This window comes from Cheilinus undulatus, linkage group 20 (assembly GCF_018320785.1).
Source record: "Cheilinus undulatus linkage group 20, ASM1832078v1, whole genome shotgun sequence".
In the NCBI taxonomy this organism is placed as follows: Eukaryota; Metazoa; Chordata; class Actinopteri; order Labriformes; family Labridae; genus Cheilinus; species Cheilinus undulatus.
Window position 1 is genome coordinate 28258182 of NC_054884.1, and position 19797 is coordinate 28277978.

At 39.0% G+C, this 19797-nt stretch overlaps 2 protein-coding genes across 3 annotated transcripts; both read right to left on the reverse strand.

Moving 5' to 3' along the window:
- Positions 1-780: 780 nt before the first annotated feature.
- On the reverse strand, positions 781-11839 carry coasy (CoA synthase). Its single transcript, XM_041816541.1, has 10 exons — positions 11674-11839; positions 7993-8743; positions 7694-7908; positions 5575-5706; positions 4374-4563; positions 2183-2247; positions 1993-2077; positions 1804-1901; positions 1147-1293; positions 781-1069 (listed from the first exon to the last, which is right to left on the reverse strand). The coding sequence occupies exons 2-10, from the start codon at positions 8675-8677 to the stop codon at positions 1019-1021; spliced, it is 1668 nt and encodes a 555-aa protein (XP_041672475.1). The 5' UTR covers positions 8678-8743; positions 11674-11839; the 3' UTR covers positions 781-1018.
- Positions 11840-13420: 1581 nt separating this feature from the next.
- On the reverse strand, positions 13421-19675 carry zdhhc6 (zinc finger DHHC-type palmitoyltransferase 6). 2 transcript variants are annotated; one of them, XM_041815448.1, is made up of 11 exons: positions 19520-19675; positions 18148-18692; positions 17522-17613; positions 17015-17174; positions 16760-16918; positions 15428-15481; positions 15005-15172; positions 14757-14798; positions 14366-14511; positions 14156-14202; positions 13421-14073 (listed from the first exon to the last, which is right to left on the reverse strand). In XM_041815448.1, exons 2-11 carry the CDS (start codon positions 18412-18414, stop codon positions 13973-13975), a joined length of 1236 nt encoding a protein of 411 aa, XP_041671382.1. In that variant the 5' UTR covers positions 18415-18692; positions 19520-19675; the 3' UTR covers positions 13421-13972. The 2 variants fall into 2 exon arrangements, with proteins under 2 accessions (XP_041671382.1, XP_041671381.1); XM_041815447.1 differs by having other exon boundaries at positions 14366-14514.
- Positions 19676-19797: the final 122 nt, after the last annotated feature.

A 19797-nucleotide genomic window follows, 5' to 3' on the forward strand; every position in this document is an offset into this window, starting at 1 on the left:
ATGATGAGGAATCTCTGCCCACATATTCTCCAAGATTTAGATCAACTGACTCTATAGAGTTGGAGTAACACTAGTGGAACAACACAGCCAGTTAACTCCAACATGGATGTTAAGATTACATTTCAACACTTCAGTTCTTGCTGTGTGAGCCTTTTTGCATATTTCTGTAGAAGCTGTTTTTTTAAATACATAAAAAAGGCCTTTAAAAAAATAGATTTCACTTCCTGAGACATAAACATTTTTACACTTCAAGACAAATAAGACTAAGATATTAAATGTATACATTATGATTTTATTAGTTTACCTCCAGTCTATCTGTGGTAATACAAAATATCCTAATCAATTACAGATTGTTTCTACCAAACATTGTTTGGTACATTTCATCGATTATAACAATATTCCATCTGTTTAAATATTTTACCATTCCCTAACCAACAAAGATAGAGACAAATAACTATCATCCAACAGTGTCAACCATACAATCTTTTAGTACAATATCTCATCTTTCCCTTTACATTAGTGGCTTTTGTAAGCTACATTCATTTCCATCATTCTCTGAACACATGGAACAAAATTATAAAATGTTTTTGCCAACAACTTGCCCAGTTTCATTGTCACAACAATATCCTTTTACAAGCATTTAATCATAAAACATATATATTTGGAAGCAAACAGACAGATGATTTCTGGGATGATAAACATGTTATTGATCCCAAACATTAATTTTTAATGGCAAATTCCCATATTATTCTGATAGGGAAAACTGATTTAGTCTCTAAATTTTATGTCCCATACATCTTTCAAGTATCATCCTAAAATAAACTAGAGTTTAAAAACTTGTGGAAGGTCAATCAGGCACTGAGTCACAGGCAGAGAGGTGAGATGGCTTGTTCTGCCATGGCACAGAAACCATTCCCACTTCTTTCTAAGGCAGCGTTTTCCTCCGTGGATCAGTGTGGCGTGCGTCCCTGGACCCGTTTGCCCCAGTCACTGCTGACATGTTGATGGCCACATGTTCCTATTGTCTCTGCTGGATTCTCTTCTGAAGAAGATTCCAAGCTTTCAGTACCTTAACAAAAGGACGAAGAAAAAGTTATTGCAAAAGTTGCTACCCTTACACTAAATACAGGCGATGTTATGACTGACCTGTTTCTGAGTGACGTCTGATTCCCACAGCGTGCTGAGAACAACGTTGGCATGCTCTACTCGCTTGGCATTGGACCACTGGCTCTGTAGTCGGCGCAAGGCTTCATCTGTGGTAACACAATCTCTCTCAGTTATCCTCCGTACTGCCTGAGAGGGGAAGAAAGTGAATATTTCTTCATAAAAGTTAATGACTCCAAACAAACAAACAAAAAAAGGTAAAAAAAAAAACCACTCATACATGGGGAGAACATGCAAACTCCACATAACATATAAGGGCCCTCTCTGACTGTGATTCAAACCAGGCAGAACTGTGCTGCCCTTCTAATGTTCAGTCCAACATTAAAATCATTGAGCATATGCCAAATGTTGAACTTTAGCACCACCCAGTGGTTAAAAGACCCCATTACATCAGCACACAACTGAAAATTCTTTTCAAATGGTCACTTCTCCTTCAGTCCCTTACTTTAAAATGAACCCTTTAGTGCTTTGTGCTGTGGCAAATGCTTTAGGTAGGACTTCATAAGCCTGATACTGATGCATGTATACAGTAAAAACTCATTCCAGTCTACCTGTGTGGACTGCTACTGCTGCTTCATACTAACAGCCACTCAAGCATGCATAACTCAGTTTGTCAAATTAAGAGCAGCAGATACAAACCTCCTCCTCGGGAATGATTGTGACCCAGATCTCATGGACCATGTCCGTCCAGCCGGCCTCCAGTAAAACCGCTGCGTCCATCACACAAACCTGTTTGCCTGAAAGGAGCACAGAATCACATGACCACTGGAGGAATCTTTTCAAATACAAAGTGAGAGTGCTGCTTCTTATATTGATAAATGTCCATACCTTCCTCTCTTGCTTGGTTGATTTTCTCTTTCACCAAAAGTGCAATCTCTGGCCATACAATGTCTGTTAGGTCTTTTAACCGCTCCTGAATGAAATAGAAGTGTCTTTGGTAAATTGCCAGCACATGGGGTGTAGTCTGCAGCATGCCATTGACAATCATGAAATGATGGAACAGTGTTTGTCACATTACCCGGTTACGGAAAACTTTATTTCCTAGTGCACGTCTGTTGATGGTTTTATCTTCATTCACAAGATCTACAAGTGGCAAAAACATCATTACAGTGCAATGCATTAGAGTTTACACTGTGTTAACTGGCACTACAACATGAAAATTATTTAGTGGGAGCTGGGTACTATGAGTGGTACTGGTGAAATTTTGAACTTAAGGTGAATGTCAAAATAAAGGCTGTTTAAAGCAATTAATACCTAGTAATTGTCACTTGTTTGTTAATCAGTTGATCATTTGTTACCACTGAGTGCGTTTACATGGACTTAAGCATCCTGATCCCAGTTTTGATCATTTTCTAGATACTGTGTTTCCATGTGCAGAGAGAAACCAGGTTATTCAGAACCCTGTATATGTGCAAAAGCTAGCATCTTGGTTTCTGATCACTGCATCTTATCTGTGCGATTTTATCTGTGAATTTTGAGGGTTTTTGTCAGAAAAGTTCCCAATTAATGCATATAAATAAAACAGACAATACTCTTAATTTTTCAGGCTGTTTTCCATACCTGTTCAGAGGTTATAAATGTTGTATGGGAGCTGGATTTCATTTTCATTACTAAACTTAAACACATGTAATAAAACTGTAACAACGTAGGTGTCAGCATTAAAGCTAGAATGCAACATTGGAGGCCTACAATCATAAAAACATCATTTGTTGTTGAACCAATTTTGTAACTCTTATGCTGATAAGAGTAACTATATCAAATCAATGTTGAGTTGACAAATCACACATCGACACGCAAAAATTTTTACATCATTTGACCACAAAAGTTGGATAGAGCAAAGTAATATATGACACTAAAAATGTGTCTCCCAGGAAATGTTGGAAAATTGGAGAAAATACACCTGTACGTGGTCAATTCTTTCAAACATTCACAGACAAAAGGCTACGTATTTTTTTTCAACAAGGCTGAAGGATAGAAAAAAATGCCATTTTTATCTGAAAGGAAATGTAAATCCTGTGAAGGCAAATAAATGAGCACAATATTGCCAAGATGGATTTGCATCCAGGACATGGTAACACTCATGGCCTTTCAAATTTGTTATTTTAACCTCTAAATGTTAGCGCTTCATTAGTTTTTCACTGTTCCAAAAGCCAAAGACATCCAGTCAACTTGTCTCAACTCAAATTTGAGACATGATGCAACTGACCTTTCCGGCTTTAAGTGTTTAAATACTGAAAACATTAAAGGTAATGGCAGTCGTATCTAGAAAGTTATGTTGTCATGTGTATCATCACTCATCTGCATACAGTACCTTGAAAATGTATTTGCCCCCTTCCTAATTTCTTTATTTTTGCACAATTGTCACCCTTAAATGTTTCAGATCATCAAACTCATTCTAATATTAAATGAAGATAGCCCGATTTTGTGCAAAATTTAGTTTTTAAATGATAATTTCACTTATTAAGGGAAAAAGCCTTTGTGATCGGCAGTGGTTTTGACCATGGACTTCTCCGAAGGACGCCACTGTTGCCGAGTCTCTTTCTTATTGTTGAATCATAAACACTGACCTAAACTGAGTCACGGGCCTGCAGGTCTTTAGATATTGTTCTGGGTTCTTTTGTGACCTCCTGGATTAGGCATCAATCTGCTCTCAGAGTAACTTTGGTCGACGGGCCACTCCTGGGAGGGTTCACCTCTGTGCCAAGTTTTCACCGTTTGTGGATAATGGCTCTCACCGTGGTTCACTGGAGTCATAAAATTTCTTAAGATTGTGGCAATTTCATCAGATTGTGTTGCTCTTTGAGATCTTTTAACCTACTTCACTTTGAGAGACGAATTCTAGTTAAGAGATATCTTGATTCAACAGGTCTGGTAGTAATCAGGCCTGGAAGTGGCTTGTGAAACTGAACTTATCTTTCCAAAAAAACGTGGTTAATCAAAGTTAATTGATGATTGAACAGTTGGTTTTTCACACAGGGCCAGGTAGAGTTGGATGGCTTTTTCCCATAAGAATCGATCATGAAAACTGCATTTTATATTTACTTGGGTTATCTTTGTCTAATATTAACATCAATTTGATGATCTGAAACATTTAAGTCTGACAGATATGCAAAATATTAAGAAATCAGGAAGGGGGCAAATACCTTTTCGCAACACTGTATAAGTGACACCTCTCTACCCCAGCCAATCACAATGCAATGTTTCCTCACCTGTCCCAAATTCTTTTAGTATTTGGTGATAAGCTGCAGTCCCAGGCTGGTACACTTCATGGCCCAGCATGTCGCAGTCTATCCGGACAGCACCCAGATTCTCCAGCCGCTTTGCGATGGAGCTTTTTCCACTGCCGCTGCTCCCCGTCAGGCCGATCACATATGGAAAGGGTGGGAGGTGGGATGTGTCCTAGTGCAGGAAAGCAGCGTTTAAAAGAGTGATAATGCGGAAGGTTAAGAGTTAACATAATGGGAAGTCAGGGTTGGGATGGAGCTCTGCTTTATGGGGGTTTCTTGGTTAATAGAAGGTGCAAAGGCAGAGAATAATCGTGGTACTTTACAAGTAAGAAGCACAAAACATGAATGAGATACAGCAACAGAATGGCAGCTACCAGTAGCATGTCATATAGTCAATGTAGACAATTTAGAGCAAAAATCCCCACATATTACACCTATAAAAACAGCCCTATAACCAGTTAGACTTTCTAAAAAATACTCTCTTCTTCTCTGCAGGACAGCTCCGTGTCTCTCTGATAACAGTAACAACTATTCATATCTATGGGAACATACAAAGTGAACTGCATGTTCTCAAGTTAGGCCCATTCTCCAGCCTCACTCCCTCTGCACATGTACCTATTTTTCTGAAACAAAGTGTTCTGTTGCTTAACAGAAGACACTGTACTTTGACACTTGCTGGAAAGAAAGTTATTTCTAACCTGAACTAGACGACTGCTGTTAGAAGAGTTAAACATTCAAGTCTGACCCTTGTTATCTAATTCAAAGCTGTCATTTTTGTGTGAAAACTCTTTTTTCTCCTGTATTTAAATGCTGCCACAAAGACACTGCTGAATTTAATGTTTTGCTTCGTTGGATGAATTAAAACCATATGCACTTTGGAGCAAATTTAACAATTACTTTTTGTGACTTGAGGCTGTACAGAGCCTCTTTATCGTTTGACAAAGAATTCAATTTAACAGGAATGAACTCAAGCGTAACTAAAGGTTTTCAAAGCAAGTAAAAAGTGTACTAGATTTTTTTCCTTTTTTTCAGACACTTTCTAAAAACCTACATTGAATTTAAGTTGTGTGATTACAGTGTTCTTTATGTGCCTTAAGATAAGCGATGATAGCATCCCCCTAGCAGACATCGGACCCTTTTAAAAAGCCTCACACAGAGAAAGACAGCTGTGATAACAACTTACTTTTGGAGGGGTAAGGAGGGTTCCTAAAAGACGGGAACGTAGACTGGAGGAGCTGATCTTCTCCTCCTCGGTCTCAGTATGGTGGGCGTCTTTGAGCAGCTGGATCTCATGGAGGACTAGAGCTGGAAGACCCTGAGTTTGGAAGCAGAGATCACAAAATATTTGCCAGGAGAGGACACAAACTGGAGGAAAAACAACATGCATTGCTCAGTTTTCTATTTATAAGTTGCTATTAGGATTTTAAAAGCAATGGAAAATCTGCAGTCCTTAACAGCATAGTTGGTCTTCAGTACAGATGCTAGGATGAGCATTTGACATTGACATTTAACTGGATACATCTCTCCAGAAATGGGCCAAGTAACTTTAAATGGATAATATGCATAAAAAATTAACTTTATAGAAAGAAACAATGTTTAACACAAGACCATACACTGTATAAAACATAAATGTAGTCTCCGTGACACATCCACTGGTTTCTAAAGTTGAGTTTTAAAGCCACACAATGACGGTTTGGTTTATTAGAAATGATACCACAACCTATCTGTCGAAGCAGGAAAAGAGGCTGGACTGTGGGGAGCCCCAAGCCGAGATGATGATTATTAACAGTTCACACAAATCAGAAATCCCCTTCCTCAAAGTATTAGAGTATCACAAAACATGAGTCCAAAAAAAAAAGGGTTTTTAATGCAGAAATGTTGACCTTCTGGAAAATTATGCTAATTTATGCACTCAGTAATTGGTTGGAGCTCCTTTTACACAAATTACTGCATCTATGCCAAGTGGCATGGAGGCATTCAGTCCGTGGCACTGCTGGGGTGGTATGAAGCCCAGGTTGCTTTGTTAGCAGCCTCCAGCTCGTCTGTATTGTTGAGTCTGGCGTCTCTCATCTTCGTCATGACAGTACTCCAGAGCTTCTCTACGGGGTTCAGGCCAGGTCAGTTGGCTGGACAATCAAACACAGTAATACCACAGTCAGTAGACCAGTTTCTGGTAGTTTTGGCTTCACTGTGGGCAGGTGCCAAGTCCTGCTGGAACAGGAAATCAGTATCTCCATAAGCTTTTCATCAAATGCAAGCATGAAGGGCTCTAAAATCTCCTGGTAGATGGCTGACAGCATTAAATCTGGGCTTGATGAAGCACAATGGACCAACATCAGCAGATGACATGATGCTTCAAGCCATCACTAACTGTAGGAACTGAAACACTGGACTTCAAGCACCTTGGATTCAATGCCTCTTTGATCTTCCCCCAAGACCCTGATTTCCAGATGAAAGTTAAAATTTACTTTCAATCTGAAAAGAGAACTTTGAAAAACTGATCAGCGGTCCAGTCCTTTATCTTCTTAGACCAGTTGCGAAACTTATGAAATCTGTGCTTCAGGACTTGCTAGACACTAGCAACATTACACTTGTAGCCCATTTCCTGGACACGTCTGTTTGTGGTGGCTCTAGATCCACTGACTCCAGCCTCAGTCAGCTCTTTCTGAAGCTCCACTAAGTTCTTGAATCTGTTTTGTTTGTCAGTCCTCTGAAGGCCCTGCTGCTTGTACACCTTTTCTTACCTCCTTTCTCTTCTTTTCAACTTTCCATGACTATGCTGGGATACAGAACTCTGAGAACAGCCGGGCCTTTCAGCAATGACCTTTTGTAGCTTACCCTCCTAGTGAGGGGTTTCACTTATTGTCTTCTGGACATTTTTCAACTCAGCATTCTTACCCGTGATTGCTGTTGTGTGTACTGAACCATAGTGAGAGAATGAAGGCTTGGAAAACCTTGGCAAACTGGACTTTTCCACAATATTCTAAGATTTAAAGAAAGTGGATTTTTGATTTGTTAAGCCTTAATCATCAAGATTAAACAAAAAAGTCTTTAAATATTTCCCTTTGTATGAGTTCAATCTAGAATATATGGAAATGTAACTTTTTGAATTAAATCATGGGAAAAATAACTTCACAAGACATTCTAATGTTTTTGAGATTCACATGTATATTAATAGCTTGATTATATTTTTAACTGTACAACCTTTTGTTTGGAATGCGACCTCAATCAAAATACAGTTTTAATATCAACATCAGCTGTAAGGATGCTATATTTCACTCATCATCATCATCTTATCTTACATTCTCGATGCGTTTCTTGTTGACAGCCTCGCCTCCCTTTCTGGTCTCCTCACTGACAACAATGCACTCCAGCAAAGGGTCGACCACAGACACTCCATAGGGATCATCAAGGGGTACGATCTCCACCTGCAAGGAGGGTCTGATGTCCAGTAGGAACTCACGTAGTTTCTCTACCCGCAGAGAGTAGGGCTGGATCAGCTCTTGTAGCACTTTTCCTGAATGGATATGAGAGGGGAAAAATTAAAAAATGGGAAAAGTGAACTCTGGAACATTACATTACGTATTGATGAACGACTTACTTTTCAGCATTGGCTGGTCACACACACCAATAAGAAACCGTCTGTTAGCCAGCAGGCATGAAATATTAAGTAATGTCTTGTGGGCCCCGTGGAGCCGGTCAAACGTCCCTCCTACCACCACATCATTGTACGTCTCCAAGGGTTCTGACTTCTCTTCAGGCTCCCTCACTCCTTCCTCTTCCTCCTGCAGCCTCTTGAGCTGTGGATGAAGCAGAACTGAGCGCAGGCTGGGGCTGCAGACGTAGCAGTAGCCTGTGTACTTCTGCAGACATTGTGTCACCTGATGGGACTGACCCGGGTCCTGCAGGGGAAAGTCTGTTAACACCACCTCTGGGGAGTGTGACAGAGACTGCGGTGTGGGGAACGGGGAGTTTGGTAATGTGGTACCACTGCCGGGAGCTGACTGAGCACGGACGTTGGTCAGCAAAACACGAACATCCAGGTGGCCACAGACATCGGCTGCATTGCTGTAGAGACGAGAAATAAGCGTAGACAGGTCCACTACTGGAGGAATAAAAACTGGACGAGGTTGGCCTCCACTTCCCAGGTTCAGCCCAGGATGGAGGTGGACGTATAGTGTGCGCTCAACGCGCTCGGCAGCTGAGCTGAGGACTGGAGCAATGCGTAAGGGGAGGACATGGAGAGGAGACGTCAGCACAAGGATGCCGGTGCTGAACATGGACATGTTGATATCACAGGGAGTCACAGTCGTGGCAGAAATATGAAGTTTGTCTTAGAGGCCAGGTTAACACTGAAAGGATGGAAAGTAGACGAAAACAGATGTAAGGCTGTGATGTTAATATAAAGATCTCAAACAAGCAGTGGTGGTAGTTTCTGTTTGGTGTAATTTGCAATATTGCTAAAAAATAAAAGGAAGCTTCTTAGTGCACTACATCCAATTAATTGGTTATGTGCAAAATTATGGGACCAGACTATAACAATACATATATACCAAAGAGATGCACATAAAACTACATCAACTTAAACCTGGAAGTCTATAAAGTTGATATTGCAACCTGTTTAAAGTTTCATACATATGATTTTGATTTATTAGTGATAGCACTTGAATTTTAGGTGTTGTACTACCTTGCAATATAATCAAAAAGCAACACAAACTATTATTTTTTTAAACTGACACTATATATGTACAAAAGTATTTGGCCACACCTGTTAAATATTAAATTCAAGCAGACCCGTAGATATATAAAATCGAGCACCTAGCCATGCAGTCTCCACTTGCAAATATTGATTGAATGTATTGCCTTGTGTTAGTGCTGGTGATAAGATTATTTTACAGATAAATTGTGCCGTTGAGTGAGTATATTAAAAATGAAAACCTGCATTTCTTTTGCCTTTTCCACAGTTATACCAAAAGTTAAAGCTACAGTTGGAAACATTAATTTTGTGTTAGTTTTGGCACCCTGTGTAAACAAATTGACGATTCCCTTATTTAGGTATAGAGTTATCACACTAAAAAAAGCATCATATGTCTTTTTGGTCCATGTGCTGTGAAATTCTCATTTGGCACCAATCTAGTAGAACAGTGATAATGAACTGGCGGCCCAGGGGCCAAATCAGGCCCACCACAGCTTCTCATACGACCCCCAGAAGATTATCTTAAAATCAGAAAATGTGCATAGAAAAAAATATGTTGTGGTACTTAGGATACGTTATTTAAAAAAAAAACAATAGGCTTTAAATGTTGGCTTAAGGTTTGATCCATTTGACAGAAATCCATGCGTCAGTCATTATTAGAGAATATGATGCATGATAAAAAAAATTACTCATGAATTCGTTCTTGATTATAGTGGCTGGTCTCCACTTCAACTTTCCACTTTAGGCACTTTGAGAGTTCAATTTATCCTGCCAGAGAACAACAAAAACAGACTGTTTTCCTGACCAATTTCCCCACCAATCACAACACAGCATTTTAGTGTCAAATCCAGTGATGGACAGCATGCCAGCCCCAGAAATATATAGCCAAAATATCACAATCGCCCCCTAGTGGCAGCTGCAGATTAGGCGATTGGGACTGATCTCGCTGCCAAAGGCAAAAAATTATTTACATTTTCGATGGAAAAAAATAATTAAACAATTATATGTTAATTTTGCCAAAATATTGTGCACATACATATATGGATGAATTTAGTTTTCGGGCATTCCGGCCCCTTCAGTGTCTTCCAAGTAAAACCAAGCCCTTGTACAAATTTAGTTGATGGCCCATGCAGTAGAAGCTTATGTGCCTTTATAGGGGACATGCAGTTTACTTTAGTTGGATTTTATAGATATAATAAAAGCAAAACCTGTATTTGTAAGTCTTTTTATCCTTTTATAGTTGATTTAAGCAGGAAAGAAAACTGAGTGCAATCGTAAATCAGGTTTGGTGTGAAAAAAATCAGAAATTTTATTTCAAGGCCATATTTCCCAACCCTTCCTTGTGTTATAAATAAGGTTGAGAATTGTTTGTTTTTTTCCCAGTGCAGTTGCTTAATCGATACTATTTAAATGTGTGACCTAAGGTGCCTGAATAGATACTTTAAAGAGAAAAAGGGGAAGTTAGAAGGTGGTGGGTGAATAAAAGCAGTCTTAATATCAAAACATTCTGTCGATACCAAAAACATATAAGTAAAGGTAAAACCTCTGGATGTAAGAGGCTTAAATATAATGCATTTTGTGCCTTTTTATTTGGAGGGGCAGAGGGTCATGTCAAGGGAGAGGGTACCAAAATGAAGCACTGAAATCTGCTATTTAATTTGGTATGGTAGGTATCATGAGTGCTGGTAACAGCGCCATGTTGGTACCCGATTCCAATACTCATCCCTAGTTATAAAGGACATTCTCCAATTTGCACATGCGAGTCCAGGATAAATTTCTGCCACAGAACACAAAAGTAGTCAATAGTAATGAATAGAGGACAGTTAATACTGACAAAACTGCAGTGTCTCTAGACCCACTGCTCTATTTACAAGCCAGTATAAGGGGGTTTACAAGCTTTAACAATAGCTCCCTCATTTTAAACTCTGTCCTGCTGCTGATAATGCAGCTCATGTCTTAACAAGTCATTACTGTGGCATACCAAACAACACAGTCACACTGTCAGTGTTTGTTACCCATGAAGGAATCTCTCATTTATCCATGGTGGTTGATTCAATTTGTCAGTAATCGTAAAATTAGAAAGTTAAATCTGTATAGAACCACAACCTTAAACCGCAGGAAACTACAAACCTGACTAAACTATCTGTTAGCTATTGAGCAATGACAACATGGTAAGAAAGAGTTAAAAAAGCAGGAGAGTTAGCAAATTTACCAGCTGTCTCTTGACAGTAAAAAAATAAACAACATGATGGCAGTAAATATAAGACAGTGACATTTTTGTATGTGTAGCTCTCAGCTGTGTGGACCTGGATGAACTTCTGTACAGTAAAGTCGTAGCTAGCTAGATTTAGTACTACCTCCACACTGCCTGAACAAAAGTGCTACTTAAGAAAGCCTTGCGGAATGATTTTAAAGACACATATTAGAAGCTCAGAGGAAACGTTCTCTGTGTTAACTGTAACCCTAATTCAGGAACTAGTCCGCGTTTTTAATACCCAACATTTGCTTCGACCCACAGGCTATAATTACATAGCAGTTGTTGACAATCAGGCACAGAGGAAACCCTTCAATAAAGCTCGAGTTTACCTGTGCAGAAGACATCAAAAGCGACGTGAAGACCGGACGAATCTTCTGGAATAAAAACAACCTGCCCTGATTGCACCTTTACATATCATTTCGCCACTAAACTTCAAAGTGCAGACGTCTCCTCCAGTTCACTCCTGCCCAAACAGCTAAGCACCCACGGGTGGTGGAAGTCACTCACACATAAACTGGGTTGGAGGGTCACGTGACTCTTCTCATGCGTCCTGATTGGGTAAGGAGCAGGCTGCGAAGTCTGGGATATGTGGTCGTTCAAGGAGGAGTATGTTTTCTTCTCGTCCTAGGACTCCTGGGACATTTTTAGTTGTTCAGCAGCAGAGAGGGAAATTATAGAAGGATATTGCTCTCTAGTAAAAGCACAGTAATTTCTTTGTTAACATTTTACTCAGCAAGTAAAACTAACCAATCATACTACACATATACAAGCCAAAACCAATGCAGTGATTTGCAAATCTCATAAACCCATATTTTATTTACAAAAGAACCTAAACAAAATATCAGGTGTTAAAACAGAGGCATTTTACCACTTCCTTAAAATATTGGCTCATTTTGAATATGATGGCGGAAACAGATCTAAAAAACAAAATAGGGACAGGGAAGCAAAAAGCTGGAAAACAGAGTAATACTATTAAAAAACAGCTGAGGGAACATTTTGCAACTAGTATGGTTAATTGCCAACATGACTGGGTATAAAAGGAGCATTTTAGAGAGGCAAAAAAAGGAAAAAGTTACTCCGTTTTGAATCCTTAATATTTTCTTACAGATTTGGTAAAACCAACAAACAAAAAAGCATTTAAAAATGTTTTTATATATGTTCCTGTGCTCATCTCGTTCGTCCGTCATGTTTGAGAGCAGCAACCGCGATGCATGATGGTAAATATTGCTGGGCTAGTGACCCTCGGTTGTTCACTACTTTTCACAATGCATTGTGGGATAGAATGAGTGTACTATATAGTGAATAACAATGCTCACTCAGAATTCGGACACCACCAAAATGGCGTGTTCACTATATAGTGCACTATATAGTGAATAGGGAGTGATTTCGGACACAGCCAGTGGCCATCCAGCTTGTCATGAGCACACAGTTCAAAAGCCTGCGTCTCTGATTATATGGTGTTTCATTAGTATCCAGAATTGGGGCAGCTTACACAACTGGACAGGCACTGTCAATTCTTAAAAGTTTATAGAGGTTTTAGGGCAACATATACTTTCATCCAGACAACATCTCTGTAAGGGAAGGTGTTGCATATTCCAGGAAGACAATGCTAAACAGCCTACTGCATCCATCACAACAGCGTGGCTTTGTAATAGAGGATTCCAGATGCTGAACTGGCCTACCTGCAGTATGGACCTAGATGAAAAATCTGACAGAGGCACAGGACTGTGGTGCTCGAATCCTGCATCAGACAAGAATGGGATAACATTCCTCTCTCAAAACTCCAGCAACCGTTCTCAATTCCCAGATGTTTACAGACTGTTGTCAAAAGAAGAGGATGCTACACAATGGTAAACATGGTCCTGTCCCTACTTTTTATGAATGTGCTGCTACCATCAAATTCAAAATGAGCTAATACTTTAAACATGAAATGGTAAAACATCTCAGTTTCAACATCTGGGATGTTGTTTATGCTCTTTTGTGAATAAAACATCATGTTTTATACCTAATCCAAAAAGCTAATAATAATGAAAATGAGTCAAAAACGAGAAGTACAAAGTCGGATGCAAACAGTCATTGCAGCGGAACATTTTAATTTTCAATTTATACTTTGAGGCCAACAATTTGTTTTTACAAAAATAATAAAAAAAGGAATTAAGTGTTATCTCAGAACAGTAGAAAGAATTGCATGACGGGGCCCTGGGGTTAGCTGGGCAGAGGCATTGCATAATTAGCGAAAACAGACATCAACACAAGTAAAAATAACAGATTCAAGTAAAAAGTAATAGAATCACAAAAGTCACATTAAAGCCTGGTGGCAATTCTTCGAAAGTAAGACTCTTGCTGGATTTTTATTTTGGTCAGAGGAGTCAATCTGAATCCCTTCAAGATTCTGTAATCCTCTTAGAAAAATTATTAGAAGCAAAATGCTCTGTGAGACAATGAAAATTATAGTAACCACAAACAGTTGATATTGAAATGTTAGAGGAATTCAAATCTAAGTCTGGACTTCTGGATGGGAAGCCTGTAGCATCAGGCATGACATCTTCAGTGGATGTATGTTTATGAACACAGACATTAAATGTTCAGTTTCACTTCCCTGCTCTACAAAAAGCATGTTCAAATATATTAATTTACTTTCTTATCGCTGGTGCTTTCACTGGCAGCTGTGTCATAATGGCACTTCTCCACACATCGCCTTGGAAACCATCCTCTTACACGTTCTCCCACTGAAAACCAAGACAGGAAAATGTCACTACACATTTTTAAAAATGAATTAAATCATTTCAAAGAAAAAATATTTTACATCACCTCTTATCTGCTCCTCACTCAAAGCTTTGTCTCCATACATCCACCATCTAAAGAGAAAAAATACATATGTGAAAATAAAACATAAAAAAGGGGTTCAGGTTCATTAAGAGTTAATTTCTAATAGATCCTTAATCATATCAAAACCCATTGTAGTCAAATGGCTGCTTTTTGTCTCTATCCCTGGTTTCTGTTGAGACTGAATGAACTCACTTTGTTCCACGGGTGGCTAGGATGGTGTCCCCTTTTTTCAGAGGGATCCTGGGCTCCTCGGTGCAGGGAGTTCTGAAGAAGGTTTGGAGACCTTTGCTAAGAGGGCAACAGGCTCCATTATAGTCCTCCACTGCCCGGTACTGGACCTGCTGGCCAAGGCATTCAATATATATATATGATTATTCTACTGACATGACTATAACATAAATTCAGACAAGATACAGCTGTGTGCTTACATCCTTCATTCCAACACATAAAAAGTTCTGCATTAAGCAACATTATTCTAAACAAAGCGGCAATGACAAGCTGATCTGATGCTCAATTTATAATAAACTGCTTTCTTTTCATAGAATCACAAAGTAAATAATTTTAACACAGACTTGGTACTTACACTTCTCACTCTTTTATCAGCTTTCTGCTTCAATTGCTCAATCTGTTGAAAGAGGAAAAAACAAAACTGAAACCACTTTGGTTTAATTATTGATTGTTTAACTCATTCACTTTTCAAATCCACAAACTGCTTTAATAACTTCACAAATATAGATGATTAATCATCTAAAATATTCCACAGTTACAAAGTAAGAACACTCCATCAAAAACAAAAATGTATACATTTCCCAACCAACAAAGTGAACATACAGTTAAGGTGTACTGGTGACACTTGGGATGGACTGGCCATTCAATGCCATCACCCTTGGGCGTCCCTGACCATGTGAAAACTTGCTTGAAGTTCAGCCAGCGGCTGCCGAGATCATATGGGAAGATGAATTCCTCCCCTGTTTGGTAGTGCTGTATTCTGTCTTTGGCCTTATGGAATAAAGATGGGAACAATTAGAGTGTTTATGCTTCACAGGGATGGGATGATGGGTGTGATGGTGCCAAATTTCTGATGCACTGAAAGAGACTCTATCAACTTAAAAAAACCTTGACACTGTGAATTATAAATCCATCCTTGTCTATCATTTGCAGACGGAACAAAGAACATAAAAAGGTATTGACTTCAAATGACACTTATTAACAGTCAACACAAAACAATATTACAAGAAACAAAGACAGCCTTACCTTTTCCTCGATCCAGGACTCGATCGAGGTCTTATTTCGTATGATGACTTTCATCTGAAAAAAGGACACACTGTTTAACAATCAGAGTAAAATTATATTTTCTTTCATAAAGAAAGGGAAAAATTAGAGTGTCTGCCTTTACCTGAATGCCATTTAGGGATTTCTTAGGATAGCTATATTTTCAAACATCTGAAAACTTTTCACTTGTATAAATTCCCTTTTGTGATTTAATTTTGAGCTTGGTTCTTTTCTTTTCATTTAAGGGTAACTGCATACTGAGGCTGGTTTTCCAAATGTGTTTTTTGGATCTGTAATCCAATAAAAAACATTACACACACAAACTTTGTACGAGTACATTGTATCTATTTTTCTCTTCATTGTCAAAACCCACAAGACCATTTTGTCATGTACTACATAGCATAAAAGCAGTGAAGATGATTTTCTGGTTCTTTCAAAAGAAAAGAAAGGTGCAGGATTGGGTCCATCCGCTCCTAACAGAGCTCTTTGTATATTTAGGTTGTTTTCACAAGCTTGTGTGCCACTGTGCTTTTCAGTCTAGTCTTTCTTGTTTTACATGGTTATGAGTTACAATTTTAGCTTTCATTTATAAAATGTCCATGGTTGAAGTTCAAAGAATGCCTGGGCACAATAACCTGACAGGCAACAGACTGTTTAACATCCATGACATTGGATATATTTCACATCATATGGGCAACACCACATATGCAATGTTTAGGAAGGGCTTAACATTTCATTTTTAATAAAGAAATCTCGCCCTGTTCTAATGAAACTACCACTGTGACTGCATCCACGCTAACCCCTTAACCAGCTGCTATTGTTTACAGGCTTGGAGTAAACAATAGAGAACTACAGAATGCCCATAGCTTCTCATACTCCTCAAATGACTGTGCTCGGTCAGACCATTCTTTGACCAGAAACAAGCATATCACATTAAAGCTTTGCAAGATGGATCCACCTTATGACAGACATGTAATCTAGCCAATCCATTGCGTTTGCAGGGCGATTGGCACAACATAGTGAGTAAAGCTTCAGCACAAGGAGGAGAGAGAGAGATGGAGAGAGAGGGAGCTGCAGACGCTGTTCTAAATAGTTAAACATACATCTAAATTACTTGGATAGTTGCGAAAAATGCCAAAAATCAAACCTGTTCTGATCAAAAATAATGATGGACAAAGGTTATAGAGCCAGGAATTATACAACATGATTAGAATAACTTGATTTGAACAAACTTGTATAATTCCAAGCATCACATGCCATTGAAAACGACGTATGTTTATTCAGTGCCCCAATGAAAATCCTTAAAAAGCATACCTGAATGACAAAAAGCATGCCAACAGCAATGGTGGTGCCCAGTGCCAGGCCTAAGGCAAAGAGTGTGGCAGCAAAGGCGGGCACACTAAAGGGCATGAGGGGCTGGAACTGACGAACAGCACTCATGTCAATCTTTACAGTGCTCCATCCAAATGATATCTGCAGTGACAGGAAAAGAAGACAAACTGACATTTCTTATAGTCACTATCAAATAATATTTCTGGAGAAGAGCAGCAGTTGTAACATAATACTGACCCTCTCATATAGCTGTGTGTACATGGTCATAATGAAGATGATAGCAGCGTGCGTGCAGCCCAGTGGAGCCAGCAGCAGAAAGCTGGTGAAGTAGGCGTGGTTCAGATGGCCGCAGCAGTTGTTGATCCAAGGGCAGTGGTGGTCCATCTTCATCACGCACCTGTCAGGAGGGGAGGCAGAGGAGGAGAGGAGTGCTGGGGGAACTGACTGGTTGTTAGGGAGGACATAGGGTGACATGTTCATCAGCAAGTCACACTGGACCCTCTTATCAGAAACAAATAGATGAACATCACAGGGATATGATGTTGATCTATTCCACATCACATATATGGATTATGTGATGTCTGTGATGTCGTTGTGCAGCACGTTACAAGACATACAAGCACAAGCCAGTTCTAACTGATGTGCTAGAAGACCATTGATCTTTAACTATAGTAGCTCTGTCACAGTGTGTTTTTGTTTACTCAAGGTCATAATTTGATTACTTTTTATATGTAATGTGATTACCTGTTACACTTGCGACAATGGTGGGATCTGGGGGCTTTGTATCCTTGGCACACTCTGCAGTACTGTAGGTATTGTGTATCCTGTTGATTCTCCTGTTTTGGGACAGACAAATAAGTCAAAACAACTCCTATGACAAAAAAGGATTTCTATATCATTCGTCAAACTCTTTAGTTACTCTGTACATAAATTTTTTATCCTGAAAAGACAGCTGTTTGACCAATATTACCTGGTAGATATGTGCCTAGAACACATAAATAAACATTGCATATAGTGTATTAATTATAAATGTGCGGGTTTCAGAAGAAGGAATGCAGAAAATAATATTTGAAGAGGTTTCTAAGTTATGTTTCACATACTCTGTCAAACCAAGCACACTAAAATGTCATGATTTCAAAACTATCAGCACTTTCTTAAAATAAAGTTACCTTTGCTCTGTCATATCCTTGCACAGTTGGTGGTAAAACTACTTAAGACAATGTCTATTTTCACTCTATCTTTCAAATACCCTATACTGAGTGATGAATATGCAATATATAACTTGTGAATTAAAAGTCAGCACCATTATCTGGTTGAACCCCCAAATCAGTTACCATATTTAAATTCTAATTCTAATATAGGATACCTACTGGTTTCCAACCAAGAGGAATGTATCCAGGTCCTACAAACATAGCATTGAAGTAGTTGTAGAGGATGAGGACAGTCCAGTTGAGAAGCATGATGAAGTTAATGCTACCACCTGTAGTGTCTAGAGGCCAGTACCAGATAATCGAGTCCATGATTGCCATAGTCGAGCATATAGCAATGACAGACAAGGCTATGACTGGTCCCCAGTGGCACAATCTCCGAACCTCATGGAGGTTCTCAAACGTCACAAAGGTTGACAGAAAGTTCATCTTGTTGCAGCAAGGTTAGAAGTAGTATTTTGGCTGTTGAGTTCCTGAATTTTTTTCACAAACTTCGGTGTGTTACTTTCTTCCTCTGCTATCTTGTACAATCAGTGGAGAAGATGATGCACATGTTTTTCCTCTTCTTCTGAGAACCCAGGAGCTGCCATGCTCTTTGGTCACCAGGGTTCTCTGTGTCCCATTGTTGCTTGGCTTGGCAAAGAGCAGCATCCTCTCCTGCCAGTCGTACGAGCACACTATCCTTGTGACGGGCTCAAATTCCCCATCTTAAGTAAAGAAAAAAGGGGGCAGTTAAGACATTAGACACAGTGCTGCTTCATTTCATATTTCATTTGCTTACAGTAACATCAGTCAGGACAAAAAGACAATAAATGGTGCTTAAATGACACCTCTGCTATTTGATCTTACCTTTTTTACATTCATAAGATTATTATATGTATTTTCCTCCCACTATATCTCCTATGTACGGTTTCTTTAATATATGTTCTTTTAATTCTTTACTTTTTCCACCCAGACGTCCGTCATTACAGGCATGTTGCGATGCTGTCATTCAGGAACTTTCACAAATTTCAACAAGTAGCTGTAAAGCTAAGGTCTTAGAATGAAATGAAGGCACTAAATATTAGAAACGTTTGATAATTTAACGTTAAATTGTCAACGCAGTCAGCGCTATTTCTGGACAAGGAAGTTGTGAATGCAAAGCCACAGCATCTATTCAACAGTGGCTTAACTAATTAGCTTATGCTACCAAGATAGCTAATTTTCGTCAAGAGGAAATAGAAAAATGCAAGTCAACACAAAATAAACCCGCTTACATGTTGAAGACAAGAACGAACACGGTATTAAAATCAATTGTCCATAAAACATTTTGCTTTTTAAATGTAGGTTAACACGAGCGCTAATGTTACCGTTAAATCTGTTAGCTAGTTAGCTAGCTTGTTAGCTGTCTTGACACTAACTTCTCGTACTGGATTAACGTTAATATCTAAGAAAGGAAAATAAGCCATCTTGAAGACATCACGAATCCTTGCTGTTACACATACACCCATATTTTTTATGAATGGAGAAAAAACTGTCACTTTAAATAACAAACCTGGCCACTTCCTTGGTTTTTTTCCACGATTTTCTTCTGTGTACAGAGAGGAACCTTCCTCATGGTGTCTCAGGAACTGTGACCCTCAACCTCTTACTGACTCTTGTTTGCATAGGAAATTAACTGTGTAAGCGTTTCAGGACTGCGGGTATATATTCTATATTTTCAGAACAAAAAAAAAAACTTGAGATTTCAGATATTTTCTACTCACAAGCTCAACCATTTTTAGTGTCACCAGAAATAAAGGTCCAGTTCCTCCCCGAACATATTACACTGCG

Coding starts and splice junctions, on each gene's coding strand:
- coasy (XM_041816541.1), bottom strand. CDS start 8,677: ATGTCCATGTTCAGCACCGGCATCCTTGTGCTGACGTCTCCTCTCCAT. Junction 7,909..7,992: donor TGACCAGCCAATGCTGAAAA/GTAAGTCGTTCA, acceptor ATATCCATTCAG/GAAAAGTGCTACAAGAGCTG. Junction 1,902..1,992: donor CAACCAAGCAAGAGAGGAAG/GTATGGACATTT, acceptor TGCTCCTTTCAG/GCAAACAGGTTTGTGTGATG.
- zdhhc6 (XM_041815447.1), bottom strand. CDS start 18,414: ATGAACTTTCTGTCAACCTTTGTGACGTTTGAGAACCTCCATGAGGTT. Junction 17,175..17,521: donor CATTGTCGCAAGTGTAACAG/GTAATCACATTA, acceptor CCCTCCTGACAG/GTGCGTGATGAAGATGGACC. Junction 14,799..15,004: donor GTCACCAGTACACCTTAACT/GTATGTTCACTT, acceptor CTCTTTCAACAG/ATTGAGCAATTGAAGCAGAA.